The sequence below is a fragment of the Lutra lutra genome, chromosome 7 (assembly GCF_902655055.1).
Source record: "Lutra lutra chromosome 7, mLutLut1.2, whole genome shotgun sequence".
Classification (NCBI taxonomy): Eukaryota; Metazoa; Chordata; class Mammalia; order Carnivora; family Mustelidae; genus Lutra; species Lutra lutra.
The window spans coordinates 72,869,091-72,886,348 of NC_062284.1; the positions used below are offsets into that span (position 1 = coordinate 72,869,091).

At 39.6% G+C, this 17,258-nt stretch overlaps 3 gene segments (V, D, J or C); all 3 read left to right on the forward strand.

The window, feature by feature from the left end:
• Positions 1–1,670: 1,670 nt before the first annotated feature.
• On the forward strand, positions 1,671–16,598 carry LOC125104484 (T cell receptor alpha variable 16-like). The segment is given in 4 exon segments: positions 1,671–1,809; positions 1,922–2,208; positions 13,388–13,397; positions 16,483–16,598. Coding segments are annotated over 4 exon segments (459 nt in total).
• On the forward strand, positions 5,889–6,564 carry LOC125104789 (T cell receptor alpha variable 17-like). The segment is given in 2 exon segments: positions 5,889–5,994; positions 6,210–6,564. Coding segments are annotated over 2 exon segments (393 nt in total).
• Positions 11,701–12,837, forward strand: LOC125104785 (T cell receptor alpha variable 18-like). The segment is given in 2 exon segments: positions 11,701–11,900; positions 12,037–12,837. Coding segments are annotated over 2 exon segments (507 nt in total).
• Positions 16,599–17,258: the final 660 nt, after the last annotated feature.

Below are 17,258 nucleotides of genomic sequence, written 5' to 3' on the forward strand. Positions count from 1 at the left end.
CCCATGACACAGATTTCTTATAAGTGAATTCTCAATCACTTTTCAGATTATGTGTCCTGATTTTCAGCTAAGGAAATTGGGTCACTGACCCTGATCATTTTCTCAGGCTGTACTTGACCCAGAGGAAGACTTCATTTCTCTCTGAAGCTTCTTTTCCCTTTCTTTACTCCCCTCTTTCATGTCTGATTACTGGGGACAGTCTATGTGGAGGTGATCATATGAGAATGATGGGCCTAGATGTTTCTGTGCCCATGGTCAGACGTGTAGCAGTCAGCAGGGCAATGTCAGTACCCTGCTGAAAAACTAGAAGGAAACCTTTTTGCTCTCTGATCTCCTTGTACTCCTCTTTATTAAGGACAGACTCGGCCTACTTGTTACTTCCTTTTCAGCTATTTGGGGGCTAGAGGATAGGCTTTCTCAAGAGAAAAGCTTCCTTCTTAGAGGCCCAGTGATCTTGGCAGGCCAAGCTCTCTCAGTGTTCCATAGTTTTCTGCTCTTCATCCTCAAGTTCCCTGATATCTGACCCCAGATTTATATGTGAATCCACATAGGATTCTTACTTGAGCTCTCTTGGCATAACCTGGCTGGTCACCACTCTTTGGCAAAGCACAGGGAGTCAGGGACATTTTCAGTCTATCATCTATCTAGAATTGCCTTCTTTCTAAGCTAAATGGGTGTTTATTTTTATTAACACATAATGTATTATTTGCCAAGGGGTACAGGTCTGTGAATCATCAGGCTTACACACTTCACAGCACTCACCATAGCACATACCTTCCCCAATGTCCATAACCCAGCCACCCCATACCTACCCCCTTCCCCCAAGCAACCCTCAGTTTGTTTCCTGAGATTAAGAGTCTCTTATGGTTTGCCTCTCTCCCGATCCCATCTTGTTTCATTTTTTCCTTCCCTACACCCCAAATCCCCTACCCTGCCTCTCAAATTCTTCCTATCAGGGAGATCATATGATAATTGTTATGACCTATTTTAAAAAAAAACTTGTAGAACTTAAATTCTAAAGGGTCACTTCCTGATGTAGGGAAGGTCAGAATCAATGATGATGGATGGAAAATCTCTTAATCTGATAATGTTTAAACATTTCATTAGCATACCTGTACAGAAGTTTAAATTTCTATGAAATGTGATCTATCAATATTTTCTATTATGCTTTCTGACTGACAGGCTTAAACAAACTATGACCATCCTAAATTTATTTAAAAATAGCTTATCTTTTATTTTATTTTAAAATGTTAAATATTATCTCACTTGGAATTTATTTTGTCACAGATATTAAGGTAGCTGTCCACATTCATTTGTTAATTTCTAAATGACTCTCCATTTATCAAGGCACATTTAATTTTTTTTTAACTTACCTTTCCCCATTTTTGTTGTAACTAAGTTTCCATCAGTAATTTGTATGTTTGAACTTTCAATTCCATCCCATTGATCTATCTGGACCTTTATTGTAGCACGCTTTTTCAATTAGTAAAGCATTCCAATTTGTCTTATTAACTGTAGAGGAAAATGCCTCTTCATTCTGAGAATATCAAGGCTTCCTGAAAGACCAAGAACATCTGCAGTATCCGATTTTGCCTCTAGAGGAAGATGTTACACAAATTGAACTTCACAAAAGCCAGAAACCAACCAGGTCTTTGAAGAAGAGCTTTTGCTTTATATACCGGTAAACTCACTTACCACTCTGTCAGTGTCCATGTGGCTGAACCGTTTGCAGAAAAGAGCCCCTGTTTCTCTGCAGCTCTGACATGAAGGCCACCCTCCTCTCAGTGTTGGTGACAATATTCACACTCGGTGAGTATAATGCCTTTTTATTCTCTTTCTGGGGTCTTCCTGATTTAGATTAGTTGAAAGGAATATTTTCCTCAGTCTGCAAGACTTCCCTGATGTTAAATTGGTGTTACAGGAGGAACAGGAGCTCAGACAGTGACCCAGCCTGAGGACCACATCTCCGTCTTTGAAGGGGACTTCGTGCAGATCAAGTGCAACTACTCGTATTCTGGGAGTCCCATACTCTTCTGGTATGTCCAGTATCCCAAACAAGCCCTCCAGTTACTACTGAAACACATCTCAAGAGAGAGTACCAAAGGCTTCGTGGCCAACCTTAACCGAGATGAGACATCTTTCCATCTGAAGAAACAATCAGCTCAAGAGGAAGACTCAGCCACGTATTACTGTGCTCTGAGTGACACAGTAACTGGTTTCATAAGGGAAGCAGAGCACAAACCCTTTAGGAGTTACAGAAAGTATTTCTTCAGAATTTCTTTTTTTTTTTTTTTAAGATTTATTTATTTTAGAGAAAGGGAGAGAGAGAGTGCACGTGAGCAGGGAAAGGAGCAGAGGGAGAGAGAGAGAGAATACCAAGCAGACTCCACGCTGAGTATGGAGCCCAACAGGGAGCTCAATCGCACAGCCCATGAGATCATAACCTGAGCGAAAATGAAGAGTCTGCCACTTAACCGACTGAGCCACCCTGGTGCCCCTCTTCATAAGTTCTCTATATGGCCATAGTGGGGTATTCTTTCTCTGGAGACTCACATTGAGTTTACCTCTTAGATATAATATCATTGGTTGTCAGTTAGCTATAGATTAATCTCAAAAAGTTGTCCAAGGAAATTCTCATTACCAACTCTGTTTAATTAGTTTTAAAGATATAAGTGTGTTTATTTTGTCTAGTAGTACCCGGAAAAAGTACTTCTGAAATAAACTATATAGCACAGCATAAAAATTTTTTTTTTCTTGGCCAGGACAACTCTCCAGTGGGTTGGGTCTCACCTCTCCAACTCCTCTGCCACCCAATCCCACCCCACATTTGTTCATCATCTTATACCTAAGCACAGTTCCTTGAAGGTACTATACTGTTTCATGGCATGTGAATGCTTTTCCTGTCATGAACTTCATGGACTCCTACTAACTCAACCAGAAGAAAAAAGAAACCCACAGTAATCTGAATCTAATCAGTAATTATTAATACAAATAATTAAAAAGAACTCTAAAGAACATAGAAATAGCATATGTAGGGAGAAGTTCTTACCTTAGGATTAAGCCAGGGTTCCCAAGTAAGTGACATATTGTAATACCGTACTCTCCAAGGATTCTGATCTCGCTGGGGAGTGTGTGGCTACAGCTTGCAGAATGGTGGAGAAGTGTGCTGAGGTGCCAGAGAAAAAGGCTGGCAAGCAGAAAAACACCTACCAGGGTTCCAACAAAGTTATAGGAAGCTAGCAAAGGAGCAAAGATTGCTCTGGGGACTCAGCAATCTTGTCAGGAAACTGATGTGCAGCTGTCACTGAACCTTACTGCAGGTGAATCCCACTGCATGTCCCTCAGGCTGGCTGGACAAGAACTTCAGGAACAAGAAACATGAAGACATACCAGCACCAGGAAAAGAAGCTTCTCCCTCCTGCAGTGCCCTTCCACGTTCCTCTTATTGGCATAGCTTGATATCATGCCAGCTGGTGAAGGAGAAATGTTCCATGGAGCGGGCCCAATATCGCAAAGGGAGCACTGAAATTTGGATTTGGCAATAAGAAAGAAAGGCAATAAATCAATGACTGGCACACTTCATTTCTATGGTTACTTATCTTTCATATGCACCTCTGCATGCACATTTGAACTTCTAAACAACAATGAAATGACTATGTTACAATCTAGCAAGCTAAAACTGTCCTTTGAACAAGAGAAGTTCTTAACCTTTCCCCAAAATGAGACCTGTAGTCCCAACAGTCATTAGCCCTCTCTTGCTATATTAATCATTTCTAAAAATTCAGAGGAAATTCCATTGAATATGCTGTTATGCACAGACTAAATCACAAAGTTAATCTCTGACAATATATATATAGTGGTGAGAAGGAGGGAGAAAAAAGAAAATGACAGCATATACAGAAGAACACACACGTATAAAGAACAAAGGGAAGATAGAGAAAGTTACCACATTCTTGGAGTCCAAATTTTGTCATGGGGCTGCAGTTGACACAGCTCCATTTCCCTGCCCAAAGCCATAACCCTGCTGGATTTGGGTTGTTTGCCTTGAAAAGTGACCCCAAACTTCATTCTCAAAGGGTCTGACCCCTAAATGATCCTGCTTTTTCATGTATTGCTCTGGTGTTCCATTAACATTTACAATGAAAAGTTTCCCTTTTACCCCAGCTAGCTCACCTCCCAGTTCTTTCCAGAGGTCAGTAATATTTCCGTTTCCTTTTTTTTTTTTTAAGATTTTATTTATTTGAAAAAGAGATCATGAGAGGGAGGAGGGAAAAAGGGAGAGAGAGAGAGAAGCAGACTCCCCCTTGAGTGGAAACCCCAATGTGGGGTTCCATCCCAGGACCCTGGATCGTGAGGTGAGCCAAAGGCAGATGTTTAACTGACTACGCCACCCGGGTGCCGCTCCGTTTCCTCTTTCTGCTTCTCAATATACTTTTCCTGTATACAGCCAAATAGATACCAATAATAATGGAACTAGATTCTCGTGAAGCGGTGGAAGAGTCACTTAATTTCTTAGAGCCAGGGATCATCTTTTAACCACTAGTAAAAAATTTCATCACAAATTTTTTCAAAAGTATGTAGCAGAGACCAGACAGATTAAAATGTAAACTCCTTAAATTACATCAGTTCCTTGCTCAGAAAGCTTTACTGTTTCTTTGTCTCATAATGATAAACACCCAGGTTTGCTGTGGTAGTCACCCAACACAAACTTTCTTCTAGAAGTACCTCCTAGCACTCTCTAATCTCCAGCCAACAACCTCTCCCCTTCTTCCTTTCTTTCCTGTCTTCCTTATGTTTCTTCCTTCCCCTCTTCCTCATCTCTCTAGTTTACACACAGAACATCTTAAAGTCAGTTTTTGAAACCATTTAGAAAATACTGTAGGGGGTGTTTGCCATTCTTTTTTACTGCTCAGCATCAGGAACCATTTTCTTGTAACAACAATAATTTTTGAGTCATTAGTAAATGTCAGGCTCTGCTCTAAATAGTATTTTATTATCTCATCAATCATTTCCAGAACTCTAAAAAAGCAATATTATTATTACTCATCATCCACATTTTATAGTCAAGAGAGTACGGACACAAATGATATAAACAACTACTGAATGGGTAGATCTAAACTTGACCTCCCTGGTCGATTGCAAAACTGGTTCTCTTCCTGTACCCTACTGATTGCTTCCATAGAAACAGAAATATCAGATACTCATTATTATGAGATGAATTATCTCCCCACCCAAATTTGTATGTTCCTAGCCCCCTAGTACCTCAAAATGTGACTGTATTGGGAGAAGGGTTATTAAAGAGATAATTTAGTTAAAATGGAATCATTAGAGTGGGCCCTCCACCAGTATGACTGGTGTCTTTATGAGAAGAGATTAGGATTGGACCACAGGCATAGAGGGAGGACAGTGACGTCGCGGCAGGAAGGTGGGCATCACTGCTTTATAATGGTTTCTGATTCCCCCTTTTTACCTTTTAAGAGTACATTCTATCAGGGTGCCTGGGTGGCTCAGTGGGTTAAAGCCTTGGCCTTCAGCTTGGGTCATGGTCTCGGGGTCTCGGGGTCCTGGGATCGAGCCCCGCGTAGGGCTCTGTCTCTCTGTCTCTCTGTCTCTCCTCTCTGTCTCTCTGCCTGCTTGTGATCTCTGTCTGTTAAAGAAATAAATACAATCTTTAAAAAAAAAAAAAAAGAGTACATTCTATCAGCAATATGATGCTGCTACCACAAGATGGCAGTGTCTCTCCTCAGACTCAATAGGTTTGAAATCAGTTTGTGTGTATTGAAAACATTTGGTTTGGCTTCTGATTGGTTAGGTAAGACTCCAGCATCCCGAAGGAACAGATAAATATACCCCATAGAAACAGCCAATGTTTTCGATTGAGTATCCTGGCCGCATTTCAGTCCATAGAGCCGAGTCTTCTGTGATCCCAATAAGGAAAAAGAATGGAGAAACTCCTGGAAGTGTCTTTGCTGATACTATGGCTTCAACTGCCCAGTAAGTTGGGGCTCTTGGTAATGGAAACGGGGGGGGGGGGGGACCAAATTTATAGGAACAGGGCGACCTAAGCTCAGAGCCCACAAGACTGAGTTTGGGCAAACTCTTCTTGTTAGGTTGAAAATGTACCAGAAAATTATGGAAAGAAATGTAAATACTAAAGAGTGAAAGTACAATGACTGACTCTCGGTGTCTGGCCTTCTGTTTTTGCCTAGCGGTGAACAGCCAGCAGGAACAGCATCATCAGGTCCTGAGCATCCAGGAGGGTGAAAATGCCACCATGAACTGCAGTTATAAAACTTCGATAAGCAACTTACAGTGGTATAGACAAGACTCGGATCAAGGCTTTGTCCAGCTGATTTTAATACGTTCAAATGAAAGAGAGAAACACAGCAGAAGGCTACGGGTCACCCTGGACAACTCCATCAAAAGCAGTTCTTTGTCCATCATTGCTTCCCAGACTGCAGACTCTGCTACTTACATCTGTGCCACAGGACACAATGTTCACCAGGCACCTGCAGCCTCTGCACAAACTCTGCCAAAGCTGCCCCTTTGAAGCCCCACAGTGGGTAGCATTCGTGGTTAAGTCTTCACAGGAAGGAGAGTCTATAAAGAGCGGGCAAGATGAAAGACGGACCCTCTCAAATTCATGGTTTCTTTGGAATCACCTTGTACCAAGGCGAAGGGTATGAAGTTTAGAATGAGAAACTACAATGCCAGGTTCAAATCTGCCAATCCCAGTTCTATGGTTTTGGGCAGAGCATCAGCATAGCAGCCTTCCCTTTCCTCACTGGAAATGAAGGGCTTGGAATGACAAGCCCGAAAGGCCCTCCAAGCTCTAATTTTATCAGGGAAGAAGCTAAGCTCTGGACACTTATAGAGGATGAGGAAGGAATTCTCTGTATTAGAAGGTCTCATATGTGCAATCCTCTGGTGACCCAGATGGCCCCTTGAGATGTGTGAGATTACTATCACCTCCCTCCAATTCCTGTATAGAAAAAAGAAGTAGAAAGGATCTTGGAACTCTTTCAGCCAAATTTTCCAATTTAAAGCTGAGGAGTGGAAACATTGTGTACCCATAGAAACAAAACTCCAAATCTCATTCTGCGTTTACTAGTCCTGTGATTTCCAAGCCTCAATCTCCCCACGAATCAAAGGAGAACTTATGAGATAAAGGCAGAACAAGTGGTTCTTCCCACTTGGGTGAGAGATGCATGTTCCCTACTGCCACTGCCCTGAAATTTTGTTTTTAAAAAGTGGGTACTTCTATCATCAAACACATAGCAGTTTTCATTTATGTCTCTTCCTAGTAGTAAATAAATGTTGGATATAGTTGTCAAGTATAATTCAAGTATCATTAACATACAGTGTTATATTAGTTTCAGGTGTAAAATATAGTGATTCTACAATTCTATACATTACTCAGTGCTCATCATCATAAGGGTACTCTTAATCCCCTTTGCCTATTTCACCCATCCCCCCATCCACCTCCCCTCTGGTGACTACCAGTTTGTTCTCTATAGTTAAGTTTGGTTATTTATTTATTTATTTCTGTGTTCACTTGTTTTGTTTTGTGAATTCCAAATATGAATGAAATCATATTGTATTTGTCTTTCTTTGACTGATTATTTTGCTTAGCATTATACCCTCTAGATCCATCCGTGTTGTTGCAAGTGGCCAGATTTTATTCTTTTTCATGGCTGAGTAATATTCCATTATATTCATCTCTAGCTATATGTCTGTAGATCTCACATCTTCTTTACCCATTCATCATCGATGCATACTTGGATGGCTTCTACATCTTGGCCATTGTATATAATGCTACTGTAAACATAGAGATGCACATATCTTTTCATATTAGTGTTTTCCTTTTCTTTGGGTAAGTATCCTGTAATGGAATTACTGGATCATATGGTTTGATGTAGCTTTCTTAATTAAATTTTAATACTACTGGAAATGTGTTTGTGGAGAAAATTGGGCATTTCTATTTATGCACATGTTTGGTGAAAAAGGTGGGGGAGGATAGAGAAAATGTTCTACGGGGCAATGGTTCCCAAATGCCAGACTTCAACCATCAACATCACCTGTATCAGAATCACCTAGAGCACCTTCGAAGATCTGAAGTATTAGGCTCTATCCCAGCTTACTCTCTCAGTCTCTGATGGAAACAATGAATTTGTGTTCTTAATGAACATTTTCTGTATCAGTTTAGAGATTCGTTCAGGCTCATGTCACAGAAAACTCAAGTGATAATATTTTTAACAGGCTGGAATTTATTTTCCTCTCACACAAAGGAGCTCTATCATATGCAGGGGTGGTATGTTGGCTTCATCATGTTAGGAAAGATCAAGTGTCTTTCTAGTTCACTGTGTCTCATCCTGAAGGTGTCACTGTTGGTTTTATACTTTAAAGAAACTGCTAGAGATCTGTCCATTTTATACACCCTCCAGGCAGAAAGAAAGAGAAAATCAGAGGGCAAATGGGCACATGATGGCCAAGTTAATCTTTTCCAGAAACTATACCCAATGGCTTCTATTTCCATTTCATTTTCCTGGGTGTTATTTAATGTCTCCACCTGTCTCCCATCTGCAAGTGAGGTTGAGATATCAGGACTATTTTTTGTCTTAACATGTTGCCACCCACATTAAAATCAGGATTCTATTAGTAACAAAAAGGAGACAGTGGGTATGACAGAGGGAATGAGCAGTTTCTGCCACAGCCTCACACCAGGGTGTATCAGGGCTCATATGCTTTTTACTTATTCCTAATTATTTATTTTTGAAACACCAAAACCAATCTATCTCCCAGTTCTGTCAAATTTCTCCTAAAAGTCTTCCAGAAGACATCACAACCCCCACAACCTCTCAGACTCAACTCCACAATCCTAATTACAAATCCACCTTAATCCTTCGTTTCCCCACTCTTAGCACATTTAACATTTGACCTCATGACTCCTCAATGTAATCCTTTGGAGTCTGGTCAGAGTGCAAATTTGACAACGTCAGTCACCTGGATCTACACCTGCTCTTAGAATAAAGAAAAACTTCTTAATGACCTACAAAACCTTACATGATCTAGGATCTTGCTACTTTGACAAGCTCATTCCACAATATCTCTAATCTCTCTCCCTTCTTCCCACTCCCTGTCTGCCTGTCTCGGTCTTCACAAATACTGGTGTTATTTAAGTTCCTTAAGTTTCTCCTATATGACCCTTTCAGAGCAACTTTAGGTGATTTTCTCATTCTTTTTCCCTTTCTGAAAATTATTTTCCCTCCCTTCAAAAGAGTAAAAATTACCAAATGTCTGCTCTTTCTTATACATCTGGTGAAGAGTAACTGAAGAAACCTTGATGTGTACTCTTAGAATCATAGGCCCTGCCTTTTCAAACTTGTAGTTTTTCTTTTATTTCTTTGATTATTTTATCAAAAGCTATTTCCACTACTACTCCATGAGCTCCCTAATAACAGGGACTATATCTGAGTTTTTACTCCTTAATCCTCAGCACCAAAATATCTTAGGCATTAAGATCATCAAATCTCCTTCTTCTCCTTTCTATTATTTGCTTATTTAATATCCTTCCTTTATTTTAAGCATCCTCAAAGATAATATTGATAATATTGCAATGAAAGGACAAAAAACGAACACATGGCTGTATTGTATTGTGTACAAACACAGACTGTAACCTGTGGAACTTTGGAGGTTTATGGGTAAATTCCCAGAGCTAAGTAGGGATAGGCAAACGACAGCCCACAGGTCAAACCAGGCTGCCACCTGTCTTTGTAAATTAAGTTTTATTGGGAAAAGAGCCATGCCCACTTATTTGTGCACTGACTCTGGCTGCTTATACTGTGACAGCAGAGTTGGGTATATGCTCAGAGATATGACTTCAAAGCCTAACATATTTACTATTTTACAGAAAAAAATTCTGGCAACCCCTCAAAATAAGAATTACTTGAGAATTTTTAGATTTGTGGAGTTTTCTGTTTGATGACAACAAAATAAAACAGTAATAGCATATTTCTAACAATCTGTATGACCAACTTAGAATACTCTCCTTGGTTTTGATGCTTTTGCTCTTTATGACACTTTTCCTAAATTAAAGACAAAAGAATTAATGACATTTTACAAATAAAGACATCACAGTTGTTTAAATGGAGAAAATGGCTTGGGAAATTTTGGTTATGATATGGTATGTGGTACTAAACACGGGCCAGACTCCCAAGAACCTATGTTACCATGGTTACAACAATGTTTCCATTGGAAAAGGATGAGTCACTCACACTCAGTGTTTGAATATATCAACATACAATTCAATAGATTTAAGAGTAGCAGTAAATGCATAATATGTTTTTCTTTTCAGTGGTGAATTTTGGGAGCTTTATTACATTATTTATTTTACTTTTGTAAAGTGGTAAGTTAAATGACTATTTTTGAACAGGAAAAGTAAATGTATTTGGAACAACTGATTATAATAATTCAGACAATAGTACATGAAGCTCCAAATCATTTCAATCCAGTCAGTTATTGAACTACTTATCTTTAGTATTCCTCTAATGAGCCTACACCAATCCTTTAGTTTCAACAAAAGATCATCCTTCATGTTATTTGAACTTGAATTTGATTGATTTTATATTTTGTTTGCATTTTTTGTTTGGTGTGGTAATTGTGTAAGACCTATGAGCCTAAAACATTTATACTGAACTTCATTTTGGTGTATATTATGGCATCATAATATTTTTTAAAAAATAGTATGAGAGTGGTTCCTTATATGAAGATCTGTAACTTACTCAATTTTGAGAAACACTGAATGCACCTGTTATTGAGGTCTGGGATCTGACTCTGGAAGAAGCTGGTAACAGGTAACACCAGCTTACGCTTCATAAGAAGATAATTGTACCTACCAGACATATCCACTCATTCATTAATCACTCATTCTTAAAGTATTTTTTGAGCATCTCCTAATGGCTTATATATTTTGAGAAACTGGCCACTGAGACTAATGAGATTAAGTTCCTGATCTCAGGAGCACCAAGTCTAGTTTGAAAAACAGAACACAAATGATTCTACTATGAGGTAGTAATGACAGTGTAGATAGATATGTAAAGTGGGAACAGAGAGGGACTCCCTTGAAGACCTGGGGGTGTCCTTTCGCAAGGAAATGCTGTGTAAATTGGTTCTTAAAGAATGAATAGAAGTTACTTAAGCAAAGTCAGGGGAGGAAGGGAGCATATTGTCAGCAGAAGGGCTCTTCCCTTGGCTGGAGGGGGAGCAGTGGATCCATGTGTCAAGGAAAGTCTCAGATCATGCTTTTTTTACACTCTCAGTATATCCTAAGTATACTAAGATAACCTCAAACTAGCTTAATACTCAGCATGAAGAGACACTAGATGCTGGGATTAAGGGGATTTAGGGAGCTATGGTGCCCTGCATTTTAGAGAGGGTGATAGAGGATTACCCATTGTCTCAGCCTCAAGCACCGCCTTGCAGTCTGCAAAAAGTTTCCTTCCAGGAGCCCTCCCCCTCCCCCCTAAACACCTATTTCCTTACTATGTCTACAACTTCAGCTCTCGGCCAGGGTAAATACCAGTTCAGTTGGAAAGTGGCAGGCAGGCTCAGGGGGGAACCACAAGAGGGCGCTGCTCTCTTCAGTCTGTGGTTTGACACAAATTCATCTTCCATTTCTGAACACGTCTCCTTTTTTAGAGCCTGTGAGATGATCTTGCAGGGCAGTTTGTCTTGCTAAACACATGAGCCCAGATTTTCTAAAAGAGTCCACTAAGGGATCAAGAAACTAGAGGAACGGCCCTCTCAGCTTTGGATGTATCCCCAGATAAAACCTTCTACTGCTTCTCCACAAGCCATGCTGTCTACTTCCTACTCAGGACTTGTTATTCTGCTGATACTGAGTAAGTAACATTTATTCAAAATTCCCAAGATGTTCTATTCTTTGGTTTTAGGATGACTTTTTTTACCCTTCCTAAAATGGAAATTGTCCTTTTTATATTATCAATATAACAAAGTCTTTACTTCTTTTTCCCCTAGGAGGGACCAGTGGAGACACGGTGACCCAGACAGAAGGTTCTGTTACCCTCCCTGAGGGGACACCGTTGACCCTGAACTGCACCTTCCAGAGCAGCTACTCAGTTTTTGCTTTCTGGTATGTCCAATATCAAAACAAAGAGCCCGAGCTCCTCCTGAAGAGCTCATCAGAAAACCAGAGGGTACAGAATCACGGTTTTCAGGCCAGTCTTAAGAGTGACAAGTCCTTCCACCTGAAGAAACACTCCGTGCAAATGTCAGACTCGGCCGTGTACTATTGCGCCATGGAAAGCACAGTGAGAGCAGCAGCAGGAGGAGCTGAGCGCAAACCGAGAGGGGCACAGGAGGGGCCTGGATGTGGGCAGGCTGGAGGGCAGAAGATGATTTCTCTGGAGTCAGTGTGCTGGGCTGAACACAGCTAGAGGGGAAGGAATGAATTCCAGCTCGGATGCCTCCGCACTCAGGAATCCTGGCATTACTCTGAGCTAGGAATGGAAAGAAGTGATCTAGGTGAAAACGTAGGTTATAGATATGCTTGTAAATAGAATCCTATAGTACATGGCCTTTTGTGTCCAGCTTCTTCACATAGCATCATCTTCTCAAGGTGTATCTATGGGTCAAGACTTTATTACTTTTATGGCTGCACAGTAATCCATTGTACGGACACCTCATATTTTCTTTTTCCATTCATCCTTTGATGGGCATTTTGGTTGTTTTCACTTTTTGGCTATTGTGAATAATGCTGCTATGAACATTCATGTAAGGAGTGCTGCTCTTTTAAACTCTAATACATTGTAAGTTAGAGGTTTCTGAGTATTTTTGGTTTTTTGATTTTGCTTTTTTTGGTACTAACATTTCTTTGTGGATATAAAATGAACAAATATATGAGAAAGTGCTCCTTACAAATAACGATTTACACCAAAGTAAGATATTATTATTCTAAGGTATAGCTACAGTCATTCAAGAAAATTTCTAAACATCTACTCATATGTGCCAGTTATTTTAATAAGTATTGGGAATACAGTTTAGGTAACAGAGTTTCCTGTCTAAGAAGTTTATAACACAGTACACTAAAATACCGCATAAGTCTTAAAATAATGCTTTTTTCACAAATCATTTTATTCATGCACTGACTTCTATTTGTTCCCAAATATTTATGGTGCTTACAGTTTTATGGGCATTGGGCCAGGCACTTTAAATTCCTCTCCACCTCTCTCTAGATACTACCAAATTCTTATTTTACAGATGACAAAATTGAGGTTTAAAAATGTTAAGTGACTTAAGGTTACAAAACCAGTTGGGAGCAGTAATTGGTTTAGGCCCAAATCTGATACGTGACCAATATTCTTAATAGCTAACTGATTGTGCCTTCTAGAAATCTGTCCTTTTTTTTTTCCTCCTAGAATACTATTGTAATCTTAGATTTCATAATTGTTGATGTTTTCATTTGGTGGAGAAGAACCCAATGCAATAGTAAAAGCTGTAGTTTACTCAACTGGCAATCACAGGAGTCTATATTCATGCTTACTGAAGACAAAAACACAGTCACCATCTTTTACATTCTTGAACCACAGGTTGCTCATACACTGGCTGACTGAATAGCCTGGCTATTTGAAGAGTCATCGTTGAGCCCCAGCAGCTGTTATCAGGAGACATACAGGTATTTAGCATGGAAATGGGGGCTATGTTTTCCAAATACAAACAAAAATACTGGATGTGGCAAATACATCTGGTCATTGACTGCAGGACACAATATTTTTGCTTTTGCTACACTGTAATATCTCATTTAAAAATTCTTTTTCAAATAATTAGTAAATGCAGGTATAATGTTAATACGATGTGAAAGTTTTGATTCTCATGGATTTTTCCAAACACATTGATAATTATTTCACATCAAAGAACTATGAGGGGCAAGTTTCTCACTACAAGAAAACCTGAACTCTACTTTAGTGTCAGCTGAGTTTGTTTTAGTGGTTTTAAGAATTTCTAGGGTTTTTAGGGTAAAGTTACCATATGAAGCTGAGAGTGAGAATAAAAGGACCATGGAGCTATCCTCACCTCTTGTGTTAACAATTCTGATTTATGAAGAGTAAGAATATTAAAAATTTTGAAGAACCGACTCTCAAAGAGACACATATTCTCATGGACCTAGGTCTAGAGAGGCAAAACACAAAAGTCCCAATATTTAAGGCTGTGAAGAGTTTACTGACTATAATGCAAGGTGCCAACAGGTATTGAACTCCGCTGCTATTTTTGCTAAAATTTCTATTGTTTTTGAAAATGCTGTGGCTACAAAGTTGTATGTTTTTAGGATTTTCTCTCTTCCATTTTCCACCATAATTTATGTTTGTAGTTTGGAAGAGCAGATGTATTTCAGAAATATGTGTATTGAGTTATAACAGAAATTCCCAAGCTTAGGCACTGAGTAGAATTTTCTAGACAGTAGCTCCTGTGTCTACTCAGAGGTAGGCAGGGCCACTTTATTTCCCTTAACTAAATAATTTAAGGTATATTTCCACATATCTGCTGACAGTCTAAAGAAGAAATGTTCTAAGACATGAGCAATAATCACGCCAGCCTTCAAATTGTATTGGTTTCAACCTTGAGCACTACCAGAATAAACATCAGCAAAGTTCCACATGTCAAGACAAAAGCTAACAAGGAAATGGCACTTTCCCCTGAGGAAATATTCAACTCACAGGTAAGTTGTGAGACACTAAATCTTTATAGGTTATGGTGGGGTTTTTTCCCCTCTTATTTTAAGAGTATGTAAATATTTTTTTGATACACCTGAAATATGACTGACGGATGAATTTTCCCCAAGATGAGGTCATAGTTGGCAAAGAGGATATTCTCATCCTGTATCCAGTTAAAATGCAAGCTGTCTTGGGAGTGGGGTGAGCTTTCTAACCTGCTTCAAGAAACTAGGAGAAAGTATCATCCACTCCCAGAACAGGAGACAGTCTCCCACTCCTCTGCTCATCAACAGGAATATGGATGGTACTTTGGTCACTGACCTGTGTCTCTACTAATAGTGTTCCCATTGCACCAGACATCCTCTCTGCCTCTTTGTGGTCAATGACCTATCTATATACACCTCTGGGGATCATACTTTCTGGAAGGAAAATCGGGAGCACAGCAGGAGACAAAAGATATATTTTGCTGCTGGAATATATGGCCTAGGCACCGAATCACTGCCATTTCATCATTTCTTAAAATGTGGAGTAGTCTTGGAGAATAGATAGTCACCCTTCTTACCTTACACAGCCTAGGTCTCCTTCCAAACACAACAGATGTAATCCCTCCTCTAAACTTTCCATTATGGAATGCCTGGGTGGCTCTGTCGGTTCAGCATCTGCTTTCAGTTCAGGTTGCAAAGCTGGGCTCCATTATCCGGCTCCCTCCTCAGCGGGAACTCTGCTTCTCCCTCTCCCTCGGCTGGCCACCCGGCCCCGCTTATGCTTGCTTTCTCTCTCTCTCTCTCTCTCTCTCTCTGTCAAATAAATAAATAAAATATTCATTAAAAATTTTTAAAAAGTCAAATAAATAAACTTCCCAATCACTCCTTAAGCCTTCTTGGTACTTGCCATTTGATACCTTGTCTTGTGGTCCTGAAAATTTGTATCTAGAACGACACTACAAACAGAGTGGGTAAAGTGAAGAAGACACAGAGTGTCTACAAGAGCATGGAGCAATGGGAGTTCTCAGATGCCACTGGAGGCAATGTGAACTGGTACAACCTTGCGAACCATTTGACAACACCTACTGAAGCTGAACATATACATAAACTGTGACCCAGCAATTACACTTGTAGGTATATACCCAACAAAAAAATGTGACCCCTGTTCATTCAGAATCAATGTACAAGAATAAGAACACATACAGCATCAATAATTGTAGGATCCTTAAGGTAGAAAACAACCCAGATGTCCATCAGCAATTTTAAGGGTAAATCAATTCTGATAACAGACTATACAACAAGAGAATGAATAAACTTGCTATATGCTCAATATGGAATGAATCCCACAAATATGACTAGTGAAAAATGTCAGACACTAAAGAAGCTCAAAAATTAGTCAGACTAATCTAAGAAATGATAAGTCAGGAGAGTAGAGGTGGTGATGATCTTTATGGGGGGATAGTGACTCAGAGATTGAACAAAGGAGGTTTCTAAGATGTTGATAACATCCAGGACTTCAAACTGGGAGTTAGTACTATGGATGAGTTCACCCTGTGAGAATGCACCAAGCCCCACACTTAAGTTTTGTTTATGTACATATAATACACTTCAATAAAGTTTTTAAAGGTATACATTATTTCTCCATTAATTGGGTTCTGAGAACACAATTCATAGTCAATCTATTTTCATATCCCCATTGACCCTCACACACATTGACCCTCACACACATTTAACAGAAGCTTAATAAAGCTTTGTTCAGTAAGACTGAGCTACTTTGGATACATATTTGCAAAGATTCTTTGCTCCCAGTTCCAGGAATACAACATGCCAGGTGGACTTGAACTTCCTTCTAGTGCTTTCTTCTCCAGAGGACTGCCCAAGTTGAGACACTCAGCTGCTCACATCTGGTTTTCTGTAACAGCCTTTGAACTAACCTTCCTTTTACCAAGGTCTCCTCCCTGGATCCTACTCCATATCTCACAGGATAATTTATCCTTTTAAAAAAAACAGCATTGATCACAGTAATCCTCTGTTTAACCACCTTCAGTGACCATCCTTTGTTTGCAGTATTAAGGTTAAAGCTCTTGGTGTGACTATCAGTGGCCTCTAACAGTTTTGTCAGGAACTTTCTGCTTTAGCAGATTAAGTCTGACTCAAGAATGAAGTTGGGGAACACTCACTGTACTCTTTAAATAGCTCTGCCTACAGCCTATTTCTCCCATGATCACCTCTAACTGAGTGCTTGCCATTTCGATTCCTCCCAATCCTAGAGATCATCTCAGACCATTCCTGCTTCATGAAGAATTTCCTGGTCATTCCAGCTCACAGTGACCTCATCTTTCCTGTGAAAGCCCTGCCACTAATTATTGCCTCTGATAAATTAACTGATATTTTAAAAATATTTCAATTATACCACCTAACTTTACAATGCACTTTCATAAGCATTATCTCATTTACCCCTCCTAATAATGTGAGTAAGCCATGGAACAGAGAGTTAATCTCATTTTCCAGTTTAAAAGCCCTAAGGTTCAGAGAAGTGAGGTGA